Source organism: Phalangium opilio, unplaced genomic scaffold (genome assembly GCF_054372755.1).
Source record: "Phalangium opilio isolate 3A_F unplaced genomic scaffold, DU_Popi_V2 ptg000019l_1, whole genome shotgun sequence".
Classification (NCBI taxonomy): Eukaryota; Metazoa; Arthropoda; class Arachnida; order Opiliones; family Phalangiidae; genus Phalangium; species Phalangium opilio.
Window position 1 is genome coordinate 466,814 of NW_028324152.1, and position 24,529 is coordinate 491,342.

The following is a 24,529-nucleotide window of genomic DNA, read 5'->3' on the forward strand; positions in this document are numbered from 1 at the left end:
AGGGTAAGAGTTCCGATGAGATAATTTAGATAATTTATTGAAAAATTCTGCATTCATATCGCTTCAAAGCAAGGGCTCCGTGGCGTAGTGATTAAAGTGCCTGTCTCGTAAACAGGAGATCATGAGTTCGATTTTCGTCGAAGCCTCGGTGTTATGTTCTTGTACTATTTTTCGTAGCTATTAAATTTTAAAAAATGAAAACAGTAGGGTAAAAATTCCGATGAGTTAATTTAGTTAAATTACTGGAATATTCAGCATTCATGTCTCTGCAAAGCAAGGGCTCCGTGGCTTAGTGGTTAAAAAGCCTGTCTCGTAAACAGGAGATCATGAGTTCGATTCTCGTCGGAGCCTTGAGGTTATGTTCTTGTACTATTTTTCGTAGCTATTAAATTTTGAAAAATTAAAACAATAGGGTAAAAGTTCCGATGAGATAATTTAGTTAATTTACTGAAATATTCAGCATTCATATCGCTTCATAGCAAGGGCTCCAAGGCTAAGTGGTTAAAGCGCCTGTCTAGAAAACAGGAGATCATGAGTTCGATTCTCGTCGGAGCCTCGCTGTTATGTTACTTGAACTAGATTTCGTAGCTATCAAATTTTGAAAAAATTAAAAATAATAGTTGATTTAGATTTGCATTTATGCAGACAATAGGGTAAAAGTTCCGATGAGATAATTTAGTTAATTTACTGAAATATTCAGCATTCATATCGCTTCAAATCAAGGGCTCCGTGGCTTAGTGGTTAAAGCGCCTGTCTAGTAAACAGGAGATCATGAGTTCCATTCTCCGTCGGAGCATCGCTGTTATTTTACTTGATCTAGATTTCGTAGCTATTAAATTTTGAAAAATTAAAAATAATAGGGTTAGTCCCCCTATTATCGGACACATTTTAAAAAAATTATGGTTAAATGTAAGGAAATCACAGAAAACCTTTGAAAAGTTTATGAAATATTTATTATGAACGTTTGTGTACCTAATGGTATAGAAATAATTCCAAAAGAACGATGTAATGTTGTCCCAATCATGGATTTTATTCGGCAAGTATCGTACCCTATTATCGGCTATTTGGATGTTAATTCGAACACCCATGTTCCATTTATCGGACGTCTATACATCCAAGTCGGACACTGGGATCTCAGAATCGGACAGTGGGTCTTTGTAGCCCGGACACTGGTATCTCAGAATCGGACAGTGTGTCTTCGTTATCGGACACTGGGATCTCAGAATCGGATAGTGGGTCTTCGCTATCGGACACTGGGATCTCAGAATCGGACAGTGGATCTTCGTTATCGGACATTGGGATCTCTGTATCGGACAATGGTTCCTCAATTGGGACACCAATTTTATTTAACAATAAAAGACCCGTTAATATTGTTACTTCTCTGACACTTCTGGACCCATTGTGAACATCACTAACCGCTTTAAACATTAAATATTTACAATCCCTCTCTTTTTGTAAGCCTACGTTAAATATTTGTCTTTAAAACGTGTTTGAAAGCTGTCCGATAATAGGTTTTCTACATTAGATACGATTCGCGTTTTATTTTCATGAAAAGAAACCTAGAACTAACTGTTAAAGTAGCAATTTATAGAAAAAGATTCGGGATTTACCGCCATACACATAACTTATAATTGGCTTCTATTTATTTACCTCAAAACACGATTTAAAAATGGGGGAAGAATTTTTCCGGCCCCTCAATTAGTTTTAAATAATCAAAAAAATTGGATATCTGGTTCGTTCGCGCTTTCCTCCTCTGACATCGCGCCCCTTCTCTGTTTATACATGCAAGTAGTATATAAATGAGAGAACGGGATGGGTATGAATTTTCCATAGAGATAACATGGGGTATGATACCCTATGGGAAAATTAACATTGGGTATGAAAATTGAACGGTCTCGAATTTTTCCTAAGCGGCTTTTTTGTGCACCTTGGACGGCACGGAGAGTACGTAAGTTTCACGGTAAAAAGAGAACAGAGCGGGACGGGTTAATAATAACGTTGGGTGTATAATGTCGTCTCGATTTGTCTGAATCGTCTCTCTTGGAAGGCAAGGAGAGAGCGAGCTCTAGTTTCGTTACGATGAGAGAACTCGAGGTTTGGAATTTCATAAATTGTTTATGCGTGCATTTCACCCATACGAGACATTTGTCTGCGGCGGTGGTGTTTTTTTAATTAGATACATCGGATTATAGGAGAGAAGAAAATTAAGCTAATTTTGACGGTCTTTGAGCAAATCGCGTACGGTTAGATATAAGAGATGGGGATAGTTGGGTATACGTACAGGGTGATAGAAGAAACATCAGCCATGGATGAGGGATATACCCTATGGAATATTACGATAGGTATGTACTCCATGTTTTCAAGGAAGATATACAGTATATCTATAAGCTATAATTTTTAAAACGAATTATTATATAATGGGTGATGCTACTTATTTAATTTCATTCCTAATTCGTATCTGGTTTGGAATACATCTCGGAAAACAACTAAAAATGTAAGCGATTATCGTATTAAAGTTTTTCTGAGGCAGTCGTTACAAATGTATGTTATGAAATTAAGGTTGGAATGAAACTCCTGCATAGTTGAAGCAAACTTTATGAGAGCCAACAACGAATACGTCCTTAAAGAATTGGCGTTTCTCGTTATTAAAACGGGTGAAAGTGGTGTTTACACATTTAGGTCACCTTTCCCCTACAACGAGTTAAACGTGAAAGACAAGGCTATAAACTCCTGGATCTCCAGACATATTTGCGGGATGCTATGGGACGAGGGAGAATACGAATTGGACGAATTATCTGGAATCGTCGCGTCCATATCGAAGAAAGCACCAATCCTTTACACTAAGGGGCTAGAAAAACAAGTATATCTTTCTGAACTTTTTGGAAAAACAATAATAAACGTCGAAGAATTAGGGTGCCCCAAGTACAAAGACTTGTCGAATCTCTGTTCAATAGAGTGTAAATATCACTCTGATAATAAAAACTGCGCATTATTCAAAGCGCACCAAATGAAACTATGGAATGTGTAATATTTATCTTGCGAATAAAAGTATTTCGATTTAAACCAAATATGTTTTTCATATATCACAACATGGACTTTCTAGATAGTAATTAATATGTAAACCTATTGTCGGAATGGAAGTAGGGGTTTTATTACAAAGTGCCTCAACAACTTAATCTGATTCTAATACTTTAATTTCAATATGCCGAAAATCAATTTAAAATTCGTCACTATGACGTACATGATGAAACAATATATTGTTATAAAACACCTATGACGTACATGATGAAAGAAGATATTTTTATAAAACACCTATGACAACAAAATCCTTTAAAGTTTCTAATCCTAACCCCAAAACCACTTAAAATTGATTCGGTATCTAATTATATATTTTTAAATACCGTGAAAATGTCTAGACCGATTGACCTTTAGGTCATCACTGACGTAATTGATCAGTTCTAATTACCATTACAAACATATTAATAAGTTAACGTCCAAAGCTCGTGTGTGATATTAAACAATTCAAATTCCAATTTTTCGAGTAATATAAAAGACCAAATCGATAAAATAATATTCACAACCAACTCTAAAGTCTACCATGACATCCCTCGATAAAAACAAGATTGTTACCATACTAAAGTATACAGCGGCCTTGGGAGAAATACCTGGACGCCCAGATCTACCCGCTTTGTCGTTCAGAACCTTCGAGGTTATTGTTCGGAAGTATCATAATGGATTTTGGGTTAATATTCAATCTATTCCCGAATCTTGCGCCATCAAAGTCTCGCTTTGCTACCACCCAAACATTGGGAAGATAAAGCAGTCATTGGGTGGCTTAACCCAACTTATTAAGGTATGATTTTAAGAAAAAAATAAATCCAATCTAGTGTATTCATTCATTTAATTTCCAAGGTGGAGAAACTAGACCCGGCAGTAACCGAGGAAGAAGATCATCTTGCCTCCATATTTTTAACCGCTTTTAGCCCAACTTCGCAACAGCCTATACCCACCACCGTATCTATTTTGGCTCCCGTATCATCACCAATGACGGAACCAAGAAGTACACCATCAACCTCGGCAGCAACGACTTCATCACTATCTCCGGCCATCCCGCCCCAGACCGTAACAGTAGACGTTCCCTCTAAAAAGGGAAAAAAGAGATGTGCCACGTCAACAGAAAAGCAAGCAAAGAAAAAAACTTTGAAAAAAAATATTTATAACGATGATTTGGAAAAATTACTTGCGTTAGAGCAAATTTGCCAAAAAACTTTAACTGGCGAGTTCGATAATTTTGAAATGTAAACAAACAAAAATAACATTAATAAATAAAATTTCTTTAAACACACTGAAACAATGTTTTATCATAATTCCATAGGCATATTACTAAATAAAAATAGTTCAGTTTGAAAATCTCTTTATTACAAAGAAATTTTCAGACAATTGTCTAAAAGCTGGAATGATTTTTTTCCATTCATCTTCCCTATTTTTTAGTCTTTGATCAGGGTGTTTAAAGCTTTTCCAGAAACGTAGCAAGGAGCGTCACTTTATCGCAGATCATATTTCACGACCACAGAGGGTGTCGAGTCTTTCACATATATATAGAGAGGATTAGGGAGAGTATTCATTACGTATATAAGATTGATTCAGACCTAGCAAATTATCAGTCGCGACGATCAATTAGACAATATGTTTTCATGCCCTTTATGCTCGAGAGAATTTTCTTTCAAGTTCCTTTTAAATCGCCACGTTCGTGAACAACATAGGTAAACAAAATATGTCTGCCATGTCTGTAATAACAGTTTTGCCAGAAGGTACAGACTAATTCAGCATTCGCGCATTCATCGGAGTTGTCCAGTTTCCCGCACGCCAGGACCATCTCACCAACAACCCATAGACCCCGACTTAGCCATCAACAACCAGGTGGGTGACTTTCTTCAAAACCTCGAAGAAGTCGCGGTTCTCGAAGACGCCATCGTGAGTTCGCGATATACCCCGCAAACGAGTGAAACGGATCCAGAATTAATAATTAAAAAAATAAAATCATCATTAATTAAATACTTGGAAAACCATTTAAGTAAGAAGCGGGGTATAAAGTGGAACATTTTTTTACGTGTGAGATACGTTCGCGAACTGAACGACGGATCGGAAGTCGAAGCATTACCCTATTTCCGAAGCCGAACTCAAACTTCCTTACTATCACATTTAATACCCAACCAAATAGACTCGTGTGTGAAACAAATGGTACAGGCGATGGAGGAATTTCAAGATATGGGCAGTGGATGGACCATAGATCGTATCTTGTTTTTTCAAGTGGATATTATTAGATACATGCCTCTGGTTGGTGGTACCTATATAGAGCTTCCCCCTGAACTGAATAATCCCGGAAAAGGACTCTTAAATATTAAAACTAATGATCAAAAGTGTTTCTTGTGGTGTATTCTCGCGAAATTACATCCTCAACCTCCAAAATCACATCGCGATGATCAAAATAAATACGTAGCTTTTGAAACGGAGTTAGACTGCACCGACATTTGTTTTCCATTTGAATTAAATCCACTCAAACTTAAAAGATTTGAAAATAAAAACAATCTATCTATCAATGTTTTTGGTTACGAAAATGAAGTTTTTCCTCTCCACGTCAGCGAAAATAAAGCTCCCGAGGATCGACAAATAGACCTACTTTATTTAAAATCAAAAGAAAAGCAACATTTTTGTCTAATTACTGATATTAGCCGACTATTAAGTCATTTCACTAACCATAACGGAAAAATTTACATGTGCCGTTATTGTTTACATCGTTTCGCGGGAAGAATCTCAGAACGAAATCATAGAGAACACGTGAAAAACTGTAACGTGCACAGTCCACAACTCGTTAAAATGCCACACAAAAAACCCATCTTGAAATTTGAAAAAATTTATTGGCTTCAGAAGGTAGGAAGTCATTTGGAATTTCCATAAGTTCTTAGTCTTAATAAATTTATTTTCAGGTTCCATACGTCATATATGCGGATTTTGAATCTATAATTGACAAAATCCAGACTTGTTACCCAGATTCATCAATCTCATCAACAACCAAACTTTCCGAGCACGTGGCGTAATGTATTCAACCCGCTGGGCTTTTGTTTTCGAATTTAATTAATTTTAAGGAGTCATCAGTAAATGATCCTTATCATAACTTTTAAACGGTGGCCTGGGTGACAAAATGCCATAGAACATTTTCGACTTAAAATCGCTCATAGAACCCGCAGTAGTTCGGTTATACCACCATTTTAGAATCACCCTGTATTAATTTTTAGGGCGTTTTCGTGGAGTCGCGCACAATTCTTGTAATTTAAAGTTGCGAGTAGGAACGTTTACTCTTGTCATAATGCATAATTTGTCACGGTATGTTCTTGTTTTAACATTAAATATTAACTATAATAAACTATGTAAAATTTTCAGTTACGACGCCCATCTTATAATGCAAAGGATAGGGCTTCAAAAAGATGAGAACATTTCGTGTATCCCATCTAACAGTGAAACGTATATCAGTTTCACTTTCGGTCGTCTACGTTTCATCGATTCAATTCGTTTTATGCCCGCTAGTCTAGAAACTTTAATTTCTAATTTGGCCATGGGGGGTAAAGAAAAATTTCCTATCTTGAACTCTTTCTATCCCTCTCATCAAGTCCCGTATTTACTGAAAAAAATTAACCTATCCTTACGACTATATGAGCAACGTAGAGAAGTTTCAAGAGGTCGAACTTCCACCCAAGGAAGCCTTTTTCAACGCTCTAACTGACGAACACATATCGGACGAGAGTTACGAAAATGTTCGTCAAGTGTGGGACATTTTTAACATCCAAAATCTAGGTATTATCTATGGAAGATTTCTAAAAGTAAAAGTGAAATTAATGGTGGATTATTAACAGGGGAACTCCACGAATGACGATTTATACGTGCAGGTGGATACCCTTCAACTCGCCGACGTATTCGAAAGTTTCCGCGCTATGTGCGTAGAATACTACGGTCTGGATTGCGCGCATGCATACACCGGACCGGGATTTGCCTGGGAGTCCGCGCTTCATATGACCAAAGTGAAGTTGGAGTTACTTCTCGATATTGATATGCACTTGTTTATAGAACGTGGTATTCGAGGAGGGGTTTCTATGATTAGCCATCGCTTCGCGGAAGCGAATAACCCGTACATCCCCGAAACCTACGACACCGAGAAAGAGAGTAATTACATCATGTACCTCGACGTTAACAACCTTTATGGTTTCGCCATGGTCGATTATCTACCCACGAGTAGATTCGCTTGGATACCAGTCGAAGACCTCCTCGACTACGCTCATAAACACGTGCTTTCTCTATCAGACGAGTCTCCTTACGGTTTCATTTTGGAGGTTGACTTAGAATATCTCGCTGAAATTCATCACGAACATAACTGTTACCCTCTCGCACCCGAATCTCAAAGAATAAAAACGGAACAATTTTCTTCTTATTACAAACTGATGCTACAACGATTACACCTTCCGGAGAAAGACACCCTACCTAAACTAATCTTTACAACAAAGAGCGATACGTAGTTCACTATCGCAATTTGAAATACTACGTATCGAAAGGACTTAAACTCACGAAAGTTCACCGTATACTATCTTTCGACCAAAGCCCCTGGCTTCGCCCCTTCATAAATTTTAATACTGAAAAGCGAAAACTTGCCACCAATAGTTTTGAAAAAGATTTCTTCAAACTTTTGAACAACTCGTGTTTTGGTAAGCAAACCGCAACATCAATAGAAAAAATGTTGCAATCTAATTTAATATATAAATATATAAAAGGTAAAACGATGGAAAACTTGAGAAACCGGATAGATTTTCATCTCGTACAAACACCCGAGCGAGCCATCAAGAAAGCGCCCTCTCCGGCATTTGAAAAATTTACGATTTTTCACAACGAACTCGTGGGTATCCATATGAAGAAGAAGTCGCTTACTTTGAACAGACTAATTTACACTGGATTCACCGTTTTGGATCTTTCGAAACTAACTATGTACGAGTTTCATTACGAGTACATGCGAAAGACCTACGGTGACAGGGCTCAGTTACTTTTCACGGACACGGACAGCCTCACGTATAATATACAAACGGACGACGTCTACTTAGACTTTCATAATTCATCCCATCTTTTCGATTTCTCGGGATATCCCGTGAATCACCCTCTTTACAATAACGTAAACAAAAAGGTTGTAGGAAAAATGAAAGATGAGATGGACGGAATTCCTATACGTGAGTTCGTTGGACTTCGTCCCAAAAATGTATTCTATCCTCTCCGAAAAGGGGGAGAAAAAAACCGCGAAAGGTGTTTGTAAAAGAGTAGTGAAAAAAATTATCCGACACTCTAGTTATCGGGACTGTCTCTTTAGTACTTGAGTTACGAGTAATTCTATGAAGCGGATAGTCAGTCAGAAACATCAGCTGTTTACTGTCTCCCAAAATAAAATGTCTCTCAATCCTTGTGATAATAAAATATATATTTTGGGAGACGGCATTCGTACCCTATCACACGGTCACCACTGGATCAGCATTTTAAATAAATAAAATAATATTGTTAATATGAACTTATATTTAACGATTTTTTTAAATATATGAATATAGAATGCATTTTTCTGTAAATAAACTTTGTAAAACACTATAATTTATTGAAAATTTATTGAATATCTTGAATACATAAATTCTTTGATCATCTCATCATTTCGATTTTTATTTTTTGAAAATCTAGACACGATATTAAACATTTTAACACCCCTACATCTATTAAGAGCGAAATACACACAAAATCCTCCACACGTTCTACTAAGATTTCCTTGTAATTGTAAAGAGTTAAAAGTCACAGTTTTACTATTTCTTTCGACAAAGTCATTAAAACGAAACATATCAGGTGGATTTCCGTACGAGTCGAACATTTCGGTATTGGCATTTCTGGAGAAATACAAGGCTACCCAGTACTGACCAGCACCGTTTGACGTATCGGTGTTCACGATATAAAGAGACGGAAAAGTCGTCACAAATTTTGGTAGTTGGTCAGCGGCAAACACACCCCGAAATAAATTTCTGGTGAACTTATCTTTCCCCAAAATTCTCGTTATTTGTATCGTATCCATTCTAGTCGAAGATTACGGTTCGGTTTTTATCAATTTCAATCAAACTCTGGAATTCGGCGTATACAATAACGGCGATGGTTTCTTTTAACGCGGAAGCGAATTTCATTTCTAGTCTCAAATTTCCATTTTTAACGAGATGAAAATGGGTGGCATTGTTCATTAAATAGGCCGTCAAATCAAAGACAAAAAGACAGTTTCCCCCAGGGTAATCGTCGCGGCTTATTTGATTTCCTTCGTCAATATTCCACTGACCCGTTTGAAGAAATAAATTAGCGTACGCTTGGATGTAGCTATGTTCTGCAAAGTTTGGCGTCAGCGGTTTATGTGGTACGCTACTGCCGTCGGCGAACAAACCAATGTGATTCACATCAACGGGTTGGAAATTATATGGTGACAATTTTAGATCACCCAAAAACGCACTTTGTTCGACCATCCCTATGACGACTCTATTCGGTTTCTGCCCATTAAATAAATGATCCTGCACGACGCCTCATGTTCCTTTTGCGATCGAAAACGAAGGGTAATTGGATATTTCGCTCTCGACATTTGTAACACCTTCGCGTGTGCAAGCGGGATTGCAGGTATCAATTTGACTTTCCTCAAATATAACGATGCCGCTTTAATGTTCAGTTTACATTTTACGTCAGAATGCAAGCAAAATTCGGTATTGGTTTTCCAAAAACAAATTTTAAATCCACCAAGTTCAAAAGGTAGCGAGGTTGTTCGCAAATGTCTAAATGAAGAGCACCAATCATATCTATAGTTCCTTTTTGGGCAAACTTAGCTCTCTTCAAGAAACCCTTGTTATTCACAAAATCGTTGAACTTGCACGGCGTGTCGCGATAAAATAATGAGCTTGTTAAATGACTATTTTTTGCAGAGTCTCCAAACGTTAACATAGTTTGAATCATACTTTTGTACGGGTAATTTTGAGCGCAAGGGGTAACCGATTTCTCGTTTAAAAATAAATGCACTTCGAGAAAGAGACTATGCAAAAACAAATTAACTGGGGCTACATTATCCGCCGGCGTAGTAACTGTACCATCCGCGGCAATCACGACTGCTATCGGGGAAGATCCATCGTCCATTTTCACATCCACTTGAACATGAAGCAGAGTTTGGGACAAATCCGTGTAGGATTCAGAATTTCCACTAATGCAGAAAACCAAGTTTGAATTGTTGCTGATGCTGGAAATGGGAAAGTATTCGACCCATTCACCACTGATAATTCCCGTTTGCGTTAACGGGACTTCGAAAATATCCAATTCGGAATTGACGCAGCCACTAGAGTTAGGATGCATCAACGCCATATTCTTGGGCTTTAGGAAAATATATCAGAATAAGAACGACACGATGTTTTCCTCTTCTTAGCTTTAACCCGAGTGACTTTGCGATGCACCCTCCGCCTCTTTTTAATTCCGGATCCTGTCATCTCCCTAACCACATCCGCAGCTGACAATAAGGTTTCTTTTCCGGCGCTCTTCGATCTAGTCACTAGAGACTTTTTGATTGGAATACCACTAGCAACGTCCGTCACGACTTTCGCTCCGGTATCGAGAAATTTTCTTCCAAGAAACTGAGCACCACGTTTAAAAAGGGGCATGGCGCTCCGAAAGGCCGAAGCCAGTATGTTCCCTAATCCATACCCTCTTTGCACAGGAACACCCCGATATACAGGCATGGATCCGAAACCAGCCTGGTTTAAATAGTAGTTCTCATAATCGCTTAGGGCTGAAATGTAATGGGGTCGTCCCATGATGTTTGTCATTCGCCGCTATTCACTGAACTGAAAGTTACCCCATCCAGCTCGTATTATTGTAAGGTGAGCCAGGTCCTCCGCGGCCTGAAGTGTAGAGTAACGTTCACCTTCCCTCGTTCGAATTGTATAGGGTTTCCCAGTTCATCCATAACGTTAATTTCTATAGTTTGTATGTCCGAAGAAGCTACAGGCAGATAATGAGGTCGAGCAAATTCCACATCGACAGTTTCTCCGTCTTTTCCTTTCACGCTGATTATTCTCAAAAGAGGGACTTTACTATCCCCTACGATCGTATTTGTAACTACGTCAGAGTAAACAAACAGAGAATGTAATCCAGCATCCAAATCCACGATATAAGGTGCCATCATGGATTCCGTAATTACGTAGTCTTCATTTGAGTCAAGCGTAAATCCCATCATAACCGCGATATCACCAGGTATATTTATCGTGTAATTATAGTCCATGAAAACGGATACGCGTTTTAAACTAGCAGTATACGTGAATTTGATTGTGCCATCATCGAACAACAACATTCCGAGTAAATCTCGAATTGATAAGAAACTGCCTTTAGGAATAACAACTACCGTTTCCATAGTTTTAGCGTCAGTGGACCAAATACTTATAGATCTTTCTCCCCTCACATTATTCCAGGTTCTTGGATAACTTATTTCCGTCAATCCAACTTCGTATGGGCCGTTAAGTTTTACTACTTCTGGAAGATACGTCCTAAATATACTCGTAGTATTGTTGGGAAAGTATTTTGTCGATGAATCGGATGGTAAAGTGATATAGAAACTCATTGCACCCAACTGTCAAATCGAGGTCCGTATCCACTCCAACGCACCAGCAATTCTACGGTATTATCAGCTTTCTTTCGCTTTTTTAGCACTTTTTCAATTTTGAACGCGCAAGTATCGAGATCCTTTCCTACCTTTTGTACTTCCTCTTTGTAAAAAACACCCAAAATGGGTTCCGAATTTAACGCCTCCAGTTTATATACCGGTGGCTGCCTCGGTATTTGCTTAATTACTCGAAATAATTCTTCCGAAAAATTAGGGACGTATCCTTTCTCAAAAAGCCCTTTGTTTTTACATATTCTGACAATGTCTCCGATTTCAAAATCGTACTTCACAGGGGGACTAAAGTCAATATCTCCGTATAAATTTTTCCAAATGATTTTGGAATTTTGAGGTGTTACTTCTATAGGTTTACATTTAATTGAACGATGGTAACTGTTATTATAAGCACTAACTAATCTGGGGAGCACATCAACGTACGTATAAGTATTTTTCGCAGAAAAGTATCGATACATCCTTGATTTAAACGATCTGATAAATCGCTCGACAATGCTGGCTTTCACTTCCGAGTTTGTCGCGAAAAACTCAATTCCTCGTGATTTTAACTCAGCTTGAACGGCTTTACACACAAACTCATTCCCATGGTCACTCTGTATTCGCCTTGGTTTCCTTTCACCATCCAGTATCTTTTTCAACGCCTTTACTATAGTATCTCCTTTCTTATCTTTCACGGGTTCAACGAAAGCGTATTTACTAAAAATATCTATACAAGCAAGTATATATCGATGCCCTTTGTTTTGTTTCGAAAGTTTCTGGAGGAAAATGAGGTCGGCTTGCCATTGATCGTCTATACCGTACGCTATCGTCTTATTTCGTTTATATCGCCACCTGGTATTTTTATGTAGAGTATAGGTATCTTGCTTTTGTTAAAATTCCTTAACGTTTTTTGTCGTCACTTTGAGACCCTTCTCTTTAGCTGAACGATACAATCCGCGAATACCAGCGTACCCACCAGAGTCAGATACGTCATAATAAATATTTTCTAGCTTATCCATAAATGGTACTATTTCCGGATGTGCGTGTTGCATAGTATAATATTAAGAAATCGAAAACTTCGATTATTACGAAACATAATATTATTAAGACGCCGGTTAATATTTTTGGATTTTTTGAAAAGGATTCAAATAATCTGGACACGATACCTTGCGCTACAACTTCTGTACAGCCATCCATTTTGAGATATGAAAGGGAAATAAACACTCATAACTCGTGATAAACGTTTTATTTGTAATTACAATCAAATCGTCACCCATTGATTAAGTTTGGGTGGTGTCACGTTAAACAATAATGATTTCAACACACGCGCTCTAGTAGGATTTTTGATAAATTTTTTCGGTACATTGTTATTTTGCAATATTTCGTAGAAGCTTTTGTAGCCCGTTGGGTCGGTATTTGGTGTGGTTTTTCTAACCGCATCGTAAATTAAATCGACTACGTTAGATCCGGGCACCACCCTTCCCCCAATTTCCATTTCTCCAAGTTCGTTCCACGAAATATACCTCAATGTCCAAGTATACAACGATATCGAGTCAGGAAGCATGCTCGGTGGGATAGACGTTGCAATTTCTTCGTACCAGGTTTTTTTCACTGATTGATTGTGTTTTTCAACTGGTTTCCGATTAGATGCAATGTGTCGTTGCAAAGTTTGATTATATAAAGTTAATTTCTCCGATTCGCAAATACGAGGGTTGTCGAGAATAGTTTTCATTTCTTTATCCAAGGATGGTATGTCCGATTCGGGAGCGACATCTTCGGTATTAGTATTTTTCATTCGACGTAAAGCGTCTTCGGACACCAAAATCATTTTCCGAGCCATTTATTTATTTATGGCACGATTTATGGCAGAGCCAGCAACTGAACTAATGATTGAGAGTAACGGTGCTAAAAAAATTGGGAGAAAACCCCCTTTCTGAACTAGAATCTGTTTTCTCTTAGCAAGAGGAATTTTTCTACAAAGTTTATGCAACACATTACGGTGTTTCTTCAATCGTATCTTTTGCCCGTCTGTTAGTTGAATGTTACCGCGTAGTACATTTATACAACATTCGACTAAGGCTAATATAGCGTCACGATTCGATAGTTTGATGATAGCCTTCCTCTGTTTCGCGTTACAGGTGCTCAAAAATTTTAAAAAATTCAAGTTCTTACACACCCGTTTTGATGTTGATATAGCCATTTTATTTCGGTACAAAAAAAGCGGCTTCTTCCCCCGGTATTATTCCCGTTCGCAGTCGATATTCATCTGCAGTGTTTGGCTTCAGGTCGATGAATAAATAACCGTATGGTTTCGCCACGGCTTGACGAAATGCATCGACAATAAACTTGGTATTAGAAGGGGAAATTTGTTTAGCGATATTTAAGACACTGGAGACGTCTCTAGCCGAACGAAAAATTACGAGGTATTGGGAATTTAAATTGAGGGTCCTAACTTCTTTCCCGTGATAAAACAAATTTTGCATTAGAATGAGTACCGAAGTGTTACGGTGATGGGAACCTCGAATAAATAAGTTAGTGACGTCTTTGTTATTAGCTATTTCGCATAATAGATCGTCGAGGATTATAAAATTTCTAACCTCGGGATTCAAATTGCTCGGGTCTAATAAACCCTCGTGAAACTCAACGTTAGGATTATTTTCCAACACGGAATTAAATAATTTCTCTTGATGCTCTGTATAACACCAAACTATTCTTTGGGGAGGTGGGGAAATGCAGGATGCATTATGCTTAATTAATTTCGCAATTGCCCAGTGAACGGATGCTTCATCACTGGGTCCATGATTTTAAATGAGCTACGATATAGAGAATTGAGACTTTAATACCAATTATTTATTGTTTAAAAATCTTCAGTTTTATACAACATCTTTCTAGCGTTACATACAATGAAAGACATAATCGCATCGCGAATATCCTCATTTAAAAAGGTGTCAATTTTATGGGTAATTTCGGAATAACTAATAGTATCCATCGCGTCTACAAAATACGTGTCTAAACGGGTGTTCCAATCAATCATCAGACAATCGTGTTGTTTTTGTGAGGGATGATCAATTTTACAACCATTGCATTGCTTATCCACGTATTCAGTAATATGGTCCAGTACGTCTCTTTTGATATTTTTGAAGACCCGTTTCACCTCGTTGTGATACGCTATGATTTCGTCGTATTTGTCCATCAAGGTCTTCCAAGGGTATTGCGATATGGTAAAACCCCTTTTGGTTAGGTACTGCTTTCCATAATTCGTCCCAGTTCCGAGGATGATTTCTCTCACGTCCACCACTCTCCGATTTTGGAAAATGCTTAGCTGGACTCGTCTTGTTTCCGATCATTCGAAGAAAAACGAAGAGTTTTCAATGGAATCGCTTTCCAAGAAGGAAGATATTTGATCGTTCTTGTCCCGAAGTTTTTTGAAATGACTTTCTGTTAAAGCAATGCCCACACTTCCATCCAAAGTTCCGATAAAAATGTTACAATCTGGAATAACCGTTACCCCTTTGGTGGTAGAAATAGGGAAAGTCTTGAGAGGATTCCTATAAGTTTCGAAAATATCTTGTAAATACTGTAAAATATCAAGGTATAAACTACCATACTTACATCATATTATTATGTAAATTCTGAGGTGTAAGAGACTCGAAGAAGGTAATTCAGAATGATGTTTAAAATGTAAAAATTCAGCTCTATATAGTAAATTTTCCTCGAAAATTTTGTTGAACTTTGTACCATTCTCTCCGAAAGATATTCCTCTTTTGCTTCATAATATAGACATAATATAATAATATAATAATAATACTATAATCCATATAACATGTATATACATGTATATACCTATGGTAATATTCCATAGGGTATATCCCTTATCCATGCCTCATGTTTCTTCTATCACCCTGTACGTATACCCAACTTTTCTCATCTCTTATATCCAACCGTACGCGATTCGTTCAAAGACCGTCAAAATTTAGCTTAATTTTCTTCTCTCCTATATTCCGATTTATCTAATTAAAAAAAACACCACCGCCGCAGACAACTGGCTTGTATGGGTGAAAGGCGCGCATAAACAGTTTATGAAATTCCAAACCTCGAGTTCTCTCATCGTAACGAAACTAGAGCTATCTCTCTCTCGGATGGGAAATTTGAGAACTCTTTCGACCCCAGACTCCCGTAATATACTAGGGAAAGCACCGATGATTAGGCAAATAATTTTCGTAAAATTAATTCGGTCTTCCCCGTACTCTGAAACGGTAAGAATTCAATCCCCCTCGTCGATTTATGTACGGACCCTCCGTACTACCTTTGTCAGCCTCTATCGTACAGACTGTTAAAAAAGTCTTTGCGCGTTGCGTTTTTCGCACATATTTTACTATATTTCAAAAACTATTCAAGCTAGCGCTCTGGAATAAAGTGCGTTATAAAAGTTTTGCATTTCTCTTTCATTTTTTACCCGTTCCAAAGTTGTCCTTTGCATACTTATACCGGAAACCGGAAATGTCAAAATTATCAACTTTGAAAATATTGGATTCTCGAAGATATAAATGCGATTTTCGGATTCCTTGGGGTCGATTCATATTTGAAAAGTGTTCTCGAAATTCAATTTGGATGAATAGGTCACGAGTAATCAGCCTTTATTCAAAATCTGGCAACTTTTGTTAGATTGGCGATAATTCATAATCGAGTATCGAATCTTTGTCGTAATAATGCTTGTTAGATGTTATGACACTTTATGCATATATATATGATTGGTCTTTTGGCGCAATACTTTGAAACAAATCAGACGTTCATTAAAGGGATGGTGAAGTGGAAAATAAAGTAATTTTTTATTAATTCTTCTATAAGACCAATCTGCATCGTGAAACATCCAGGAAATAACACCGAACGATTTTTAAACGACAATTAGTTAGAAATTTCATGGATAATTTTAAGTAGGGATCTCCGACCAATCGCGTAGCGCCCCGCCTTTTTATCAACAATTTTCTCTTGGCACGCTCCGTGTTGAATATATTTATCGCGAGACTTGAAAAAATTTGCACGATGTGACAATTGTGGCGCGAGACATGGAGTGTGCCTCGAAAATTTTGTTAACGAAAAGGCACGGCGTTACGGGATTGGTCGGAGTTCCTTTTTTGAAATTATTCTTAAAATCTTAACCTAATTTGAATATTAAAATCAATGGGAGGTATTTCCTGAATTTTTCATTATGCATACTGGTAGAAGAATCAATAAAAAAATCACTTTATTTTCCATTTCCCACTCCCTTTAAGAGAAAACTTGCGTCTTTGAAGGAGAGATGCGGTTTGAAAATTTTGTTATTTGGGCCATGATATCATAATATTTAGAACTCATATTAATTACGTCTAGGTCTTCAGCCCGATTCATTGCAGCCTAGAGAAAATCTCATTCATGATGACGTATGCGGTTCACGAGATCCCTTCAAATAGACATATTCGACTATTCCAAATAAGAAACAACTTCAGAGGAGAGGGCTTCTATGCTAGGAATGTTCGCTACGCGATTGAGCTTCGCTAAACGGAGCCTGAGGTTGGCTATAGCCTCCCGCGTTTAGCGCAAATGTGAGGCCATTGAAAGATTTAATTTTAGAAGTGGGAATAGAGAATAGAGTAATCTAGGAACGCGTCAAATTCCCGGACCCCCTTCCAGGGAAAGGAGGGGTATGAAAGAAGAGGCGTGTCAAAGCGAAAAAGGTAAAAAGGAATAACGTATTTTTTGCTGATCCCGTCAGTAACGTCAGCAAAACGTAGTTTAATTGAGCAATACGAAAATTTAAACTTTTCATCACGCGTTAGAGGGAGGGCTCTATACTGGGCCATGAGTCGGACTGAATTAAACACTAACCGTTCTCGAATCCTGCTTCTAAAATTAAATCTATCTCTATTGAGGCTTAATAATAAAGCCGACCACAATCAAAGCATGGGCAAAGGCGTATTTCACAACTGACGTTCAAAGCTACCGACGGAAAAACCTAAAAATTAAATGAAAAAAAATGAATGCCGGTAAGAATGATCACAACTGAAAATAACAGCGAACAGCTAAAACGAACCCGAACGGTAAACACTTGAAGTTAATCTCTCTGCGCTGCTGTCTGCTACTCCTTTCGTTTATTTTCAATGGCAAAAATACTAGCTTAGGGAGGTATTGGGATATTAGGCCATTTGTGTTTTAACTTTTTAAGACTTTTATTGTGTAGGAAAGAAAACGACCCTGTTTAAAGAAACTTTGGATAAATTTTAATATTTAGTTAAAAGTTGAAATTTTTTTATAAAATTTGGACGAAAATATTTAAATAACAAGACTTCCTTTGAGTTTCAAATTGAAGAATGTTCGTGTGCTTTATTGAACTCTTTTTTTACAAAAAAGACAGTCACTTTCAGTTTCAATTGTTGCTTTTATTGGACATCCCCTAGTCGTTAAAGGAAGGATGAAGAGGAAAAATAAAGTAATTTTTTTATCGATTCTTCTTCTAATTATAAGACCATTTTGCATACTGAAACATCCAGGAAATACCGTCTGCGTTCTTGAACTATCTATTACAAACAAGACCGTCACTTTCAGTTTCAATTGAAGCTTAATATTTTACTTAACCTCTCGTAGCCCTTAAACACATTTTTAATCTTTTATTAAATGACAGACATAAACGCTAAATCGGGTTCAAGTCGGACCAATCCAAAGCGTTAATTCCTTCGTTCTCCAAAAATCTTGCAACGAGTCGGGACGCATGGGCTGGGAATTCGTTGTGCTGAGCCTGAAACCATACACTAAAACAATGTTTTAAGTTAGTCAAGAATAATTATCAGGTTATTAATATTAATACCGGTCACGACGTGGGCTGGTTACTCATACGGAGGAAAAAATACCAGCGAACAGGGCGCATCTCTATTTTTAATATTACAATGCTCTACCTCCTAATTACATTAGAGTTTATGTCTGCCTTTTAGAATACGATTGAGAATGTGTTTAATGAGAGGGTGAAATGAAAAATCAAATAATTTTTTATCGATTCTTCTACTAATTATAACACCATTCTGCATAGTGAAACATCCAGAAAATATCTCCCAATGGTTTTGAAACTCCAATTAGGTTCAGATTTTACGGAAGATTTGAAATAATGACCTCCGACCCATCGCGTAACGCCCTGCCTTCCTATTGACAAAATTCTCGTGGCACGCTCCATGCCGAATGAAATTTATCGCGAGATTTAATAAAAGTTGCTTGCGATGTGACTATCGTGGTGCACGATATAGAGCGTGCAACGGAAATTTTGTTAACAGGAAGGCAGGGCGTTAAGCTATTAGTCAGTGGTGCTTACTTCAAATTATCTTTAAAATCTGAACCTAATTTGAATTTTAAAATCATTCGGAGACTGTATTTCCTGGATGTTTCACTGTGCATATAATGGTCTCATAATAAGAAAAATCGATCAAAAAATCACTTTATTTTTCCTCTTCATCCTTCCTTTAACGGCTAGGGGATGTCCAATAAAAGCAACAATTGAAACTGAAAGTGACTGTCTTTTTTGTAAAAAAGAGTTCAATAAAGCACACGAACATTCTTGGATTTGAAACTCAAAGAAAGTCTTGTTATTTAAAAATTTTCGTCCAAATTTTATAAATAAATTTCAACTTTTAACTAAATATTAAAAATTATCCAAAGTTTCTTTAAACAGGGTCGTTTTCATTCCTACACAATAAAAGTCTTAAAACACAAAATGGCGTAATATCCCCAATACCTCCCAAAGTTAGTATTTTTGCCATAGAAAATAAACGAAAGGAGTAGCAGACCAGCAGCACAGAGAGACCAACTTCAAGTTCGGGTTCGTTTTAGCTGTTAGCTGTTATTTTCGGTTGTGATCATTCTTACCGGCATTCATTTTTTTTTTCATTTAATTTTTAGGCTTTTCCATTTGAACGTCAGTTGTGAAATACGCCTTTGCCCATGCTTTGGTTGCGGTCGGCTTTATTATTAAGCCTCAACAGAGATAGACTTAATTTTAGAGATAGGAATAGAGAACGGTTAGCGTTTAATTCAGTCCGACTCATAGCCCAGTATAGAGCCCCTCCCTCCAACACGTAATAAAAAGTTTAAAATTTCAGATTGGCTCACTTAAACTAGGATTTTATGACGTTGCTTACTGGGACGGCGAAAAATACATAATTCCTTTTTACCTTTGTCGCTATGACCAGCGTCTTCTTTCATATCCCACCGTCCTGAGCAAAGGGGTCCGGGACTTTTACTCGCGCCCACATTACTATGTTCCCTATTCCTGTTTCTAAAATAAAGATCTTTCAATGGCCTCACATTTGCGCTAAACGCGGGAGGCTTTTGGCAACCCCAGGCTTCGTTTAGCGAAACCGCTTCTCCTCTTCAAAAGACGCGAGTTTTCTCTTAAAGGGAGCGTGAAGTGGAAATTAAAGTGTTTTATTTATCGATTCTTCTACTAATTATAAGACCAGTCTGTATAATGAAAAATTTAGGAAATACCTCCCATTGATTTTAATATTCAAATTAGGCTAAGATTTTAAGAATAATTTTAAATAAGGACCTCCGACCAATCGCGTAACGCCGTGCCTTTTTGTTAACAAAATTTTCGTGGCACGCTCCATGTCTCGCGCCACAATTGTCACATCGTGCATTTTTTTTTCAAATCTCGCGATAAATTGATTTACTAAAAATTAAATCTAAAATTTCTAACTAATTGTCGTTTAAAAATCGTTCGGCGTTATTTCTTGGAGGTTTCACTATGCAGATTGGTCTCATAGAAGAATCAATAAAAAATTACTTTATTTTCCACTTCACCATCCCTTTAATGAACGTCTGATTTGTTTCAAAGTATTGCGCCACAAGACCAATCATATATATACGCATAAGGTGCCATAACATCTAACATGCATTATTACGACAAAGATTCGATACTCGATGATGAATTATCGCCATTTAAATCGATGTTGCCAGATTTTGATTAAAGGCTTATTACTCGTGACCTATTCATCCGAATTGAATTTGGTGAACACTTTTCAAATATGAATCGACCCCAAGGAATCCGAAAATCGCATTTATATCCTCAAAAAATCAATATTTTCAAAGTTGATAATTTTGACATTTCCGGTTTCCGGTATAAGTATGCAAAGGACAACTGTGGAACGGGTAAAATATGAAAGAGGAATGCAAAACTTTTATAGCGCACTTTATTCCAGAGCGCTAGCTTGAATAGGTTTTGAAATATAGTAAAATATGTGCGAAAAACGCAACGCTAAAAGACTTATTTAACAGTCTGTACTATGAGGCGGCAAAACTTATACAACCAATGTTATTTCTATGGTCCATACCCGTCCCGCTCTGTTCTCATTTTACCGTGAGACTTACGTACTCTCCGTGCCGTCCAAGGTGCACAAAAAAGCCGCTTCGGAAAAGTTAGAGACCGTCGAATTTTCATACCCAATGTTAATTTTCCCATAGGGTATCATACCCCATGTTATCTCTATGGCAAATTCATACCCATCCCGTTCTCTCATTAATATACTACTCATGCAACATACAGATTTCGACACCCTCTTTAAAACTAGGTAACATACAGTGTTCCTTTTTTCCTCGGCAGTTTTACAAAGAACTTTTAAAAATGTGTCCGATAATAGGAGCGTCCGATAATAGGGGGAATAACCCTTGCTACGAAATCTAGTTCAAGTAACATATCAGCGAGGCTCCGACGAGAATCGAACTCATGATCTCCTGTTTACTAGACAGGCGCTTTAACCACTAAGCCACGGCGCCCTTGCTTTGAAGCGACATGAATGCAGAATATTCCAGTAATTTAACTAAATTAACTCAGCGGATTTTTACCCTATTGTTTCAATTTTTCAAAATTTAATAGCCACGAAATCTAGATCAAGTAACATAAGAGCAAGGCTCCGACGAGAATAGAACTCATGATCTCCTGTTTACTAGATAGGCGCTTTAACCACTAAGCCACGGAGCCCTTGCTTTAAATCGACATGAATTCTAAATATTCCAGTAATTTTACTAAATAAACTCATTGGAATTTTTACCCTATTGTTTTAATTTTTCAAAATTTAATAGCTACGAAATCTAGCTCAAGTAAAAAACAGCGAGGATCCGACGAGAATCGAACTCATGATCTCCTTTTTACTAGACAGGCGCTTAAACCACTAAGCCACGGAGCCCTTGCTTTGAAGCGATATGAATGGTGAATATTTCAGTAAATTAACTAAATTATCTCATCGGAACTTTTACCCTATTGTTTGTATAAATGCATATCTAAATCAACAATTATTTTTAATTTTTTCAAAATATTATAGCTACGAAATCTAGTTCAAGTAATATAACCGCGAAGCTCCGACGAGAAACGAACTCATGATCTCCGGTTTACGAGACAGGCACTTTAACCACTAAGCTACGGAGCCCTTGCTTTGAAGCGACATGAATGCAGAATATTCCAGTAATTTTCCGTGATTTAACCCATCGGAATTTTTACCCTATTGTTTCAATTTTTCAAAATTTAATAGCCACGAAATCTAGATCAAGTAACATAAGAGCAAGGCTCCGACGAGAATAGAACTCATGATCTCCTGTTTACTAGACAGGCGCTTTAACCACTAAGCCACGGAGCCCTTGCTTTGAAGCGATATAAATGCTGAATATTTCAGTAAATTTACTAAATTATCTCGTCGGAACTTTTACACTATTGTTTGCATATAGGCATATCTAAATCAACTATTATTTTTAATTTTTCAAAATTTAATAGCTACGAAATCTAGTTCAAGTAACATAACAGCGACCTCCGACGAGAATCGAACTCATTATCTCCTGTTTACTAGACAGGCGCTTTAACCACTAAGCCACGGAGCCCTTGCTATGAAGCGATATGAATGCTGAATATTTCAGTAAATTAACTAAATTATATCATCGGAACTTTTACACTATTGTTTGCATATAGGCATATCTAAATCAACTATTATTTTTAATTTTTCAAAATTTAATAGCTACGAAATCTAGTTCAAGTAACATAACAGCGAGCTCCGACGAGAATCGAACTCATTATCTCCTGTTTACTAGACAGGCGCTTTAACCACTAAGCCACGGACCCCTAGCTTTGAAGCGATATGAATGCTGAATATTTCAGTAAATTAACTAAATTATATCATCGGAACTTTTACACTATTGTTTGCATATATGCATATCTAAATCAACTATTATTTTTAATTTTTTAAAAATTTCATAGCTACGAAATCTAGTTCAAGAAACATAACAGCGAGGCTCCGACGAGAATCGAACTCATTATCTCCTGTTTACTAGACAGGCGCTTTAACCACTAAGCCACGGAGCCCTTGCTTTGAAGCGACATGAATGCTGAATATTCCAGTAATTTAACTAAATTAACTCATGGGAACTTTTACACTATTGTTTGCATATATGCATATCTAAATCAACTATTATTTTTAATTTTTCAAAATTTAATAGCTTCGAAATCTAGTTCAAGTAATATAACAGGAAGGCTCCGACGAGAATCGAACTCATGATCTCCTGATTACTAGACAGGCGCTTTAACCACTAAGCCACGGAGCCCTTACTTTGAAGCGACATGAATGCTGAATATTCCAGTAATTTAACTAAATTAACTCATCGGAATTTTTACACTATTGTTTCAACTTTTCAAATTTTAATAGCTACGAAATCTAGATCAAGTAATATAACAGCGAGGCTCCGACGAGAATCGATCTCATGATCTCCTGTTTACTAGACAGGCCCTTTAACCACTAAGCCACGGAGCCCTTGCTATGAAGCGATATGAATGCTGAATATTTCAGTAAGTTAACTAATTATATCATCGGAATTTTTACACTATTGTTTGCATATAAGCATATCTAAATCAAATATTATTTTTAATTTTTCAAAATTTAATAGCTACGAAATCTAGTTCAAGTAACATAACAGCGAGGCTCCGACGAGAATCGAACTCATGATCTCCTGTTTTCTAGACTGGCGCTTTAACCACTAAGCCACGGAGCCCTTGCTTTGAAGCGATATGAATGCTGAAAATTTCAGAAAATTAACTAAATTATATCATCGGAACTTTTACTCTATTGTTTGCATATATGCATATCTAAATCAACTATTATTTTTAATTTTTCAAAATTTAATAGCTTCGAAATCTCGTTCAAGTGATATAACAGCGAGGATCCGACGAGAATTGAACTCATGATCTCCTGTTTACGAGACAGGCGCTTTAACCACTAAGCCACGGAGCCCTTGCTTTGAAGCGATATGAATTCTGAATATTTCAGTAAATTAACTAAATTATCTCATCGGAACTTTTACACTATTGTTTGCATATAGGCATATATAAATCAACTATTATTTTTAATTTTTCAAAATTTAATAGCTACGAAATGCAGTTCAAGTAACATAACAGCGAGCTCCTACGAGAATCGAACTCATGATCTCCAGTTTACGAGACAGGCGCTTTAACCAATAAGCCACGGAGCCCTTGCTTTGAAGCGACATGAATGCTGAATATTCCAGTAATTTAACTAAATTAACTCATGGGAACTTTTGCACTATTGTTTGCATATATGCATATCTAAATCAACTATTTTTTTTAATTTATCAAAATTTAATAGCTTCGAAATCTCGTTCAAGTGATATAACAGCGAGGCTCCGACGAGAACTGAACTCATGATCTCCTGTTTACGAGACAGGCGCTTTAACCACTAAGCCACGGTGCCCTTTCCTTGAAGCAATATGAATACTGAA

At 37.1% G+C, this 24,529-nt stretch overlaps 1 protein-coding gene and 9 non-coding genes across 10 annotated transcripts; 2 read left to right on the plus strand and 8 right to left on the minus strand.

The window, feature by feature from the left end:
• Positions 1–278: 278 nt before the first annotated feature.
• TRNAT-CGU (transfer RNA threonine (anticodon CGU)) lies at positions 279–351 on the plus strand. The gene has a single exon. It is a non-coding gene; the product is annotated as a tRNA-Thr (tRNA).
• Positions 352–483: 132 nt separating this feature from the next.
• On the plus strand, positions 484–556 carry TRNAS-AGA (transfer RNA serine (anticodon AGA)). Its single transcript has one exon. It is a non-coding gene; the product is annotated as a tRNA-Ser (tRNA).
• Positions 557–9,780: 9,224 nt separating this feature from the next.
• On the minus strand, positions 9,781–10,452 carry LOC149697648 (uncharacterized protein F54H12.2-like). Its single transcript, XM_089867230.1, has one exon. The coding sequence runs from the start codon at positions 10,450–10,452 to the stop codon at positions 9,781–9,783; it is 672 nt and encodes a 223-aa protein (XP_089723356.1).
• Positions 10,453–21,456: 11,004 nt separating this feature from the next.
• Positions 21,457–21,529, minus strand: TRNAT-AGU (transfer RNA threonine (anticodon AGU)). Its single transcript has one exon. It is a non-coding gene; the product is annotated as a tRNA-Thr (tRNA).
• Positions 21,530–22,313: 784 nt separating this feature from the next.
• TRNAT-AGU (transfer RNA threonine (anticodon AGU)) lies at positions 22,314–22,386 on the minus strand. The gene has a single exon. It is a non-coding gene; the product is annotated as a tRNA-Thr (tRNA).
• A 643-nt stretch (positions 22,387–23,029) lies between these two features.
• TRNAT-AGU (transfer RNA threonine (anticodon AGU)) lies at positions 23,030–23,102 on the minus strand. The gene has a single exon. It is a non-coding gene; the product is annotated as a tRNA-Thr (tRNA).
• Positions 23,103–23,268: 166 nt separating this feature from the next.
• TRNAT-AGU (transfer RNA threonine (anticodon AGU)) lies at positions 23,269–23,341 on the minus strand. The gene has a single exon. It is a non-coding gene; the product is annotated as a tRNA-Thr (tRNA).
• A 371-nt stretch (positions 23,342–23,712) lies between these two features.
• Positions 23,713–23,785, minus strand: TRNAS-AGA (transfer RNA serine (anticodon AGA)). Its single transcript has one exon. It is a non-coding gene; the product is annotated as a tRNA-Ser (tRNA).
• Positions 23,786–23,951: 166 nt separating this feature from the next.
• TRNAT-CGU (transfer RNA threonine (anticodon CGU)) lies at positions 23,952–24,024 on the minus strand. Its single transcript has one exon. It is a non-coding gene; the product is annotated as a tRNA-Thr (tRNA).
• A 404-nt stretch (positions 24,025–24,428) lies between these two features.
• On the minus strand, positions 24,429–24,501 carry TRNAT-CGU (transfer RNA threonine (anticodon CGU)). Its single transcript has one exon. It is a non-coding gene; the product is annotated as a tRNA-Thr (tRNA).
• Positions 24,502–24,529: the final 28 nt, after the last annotated feature.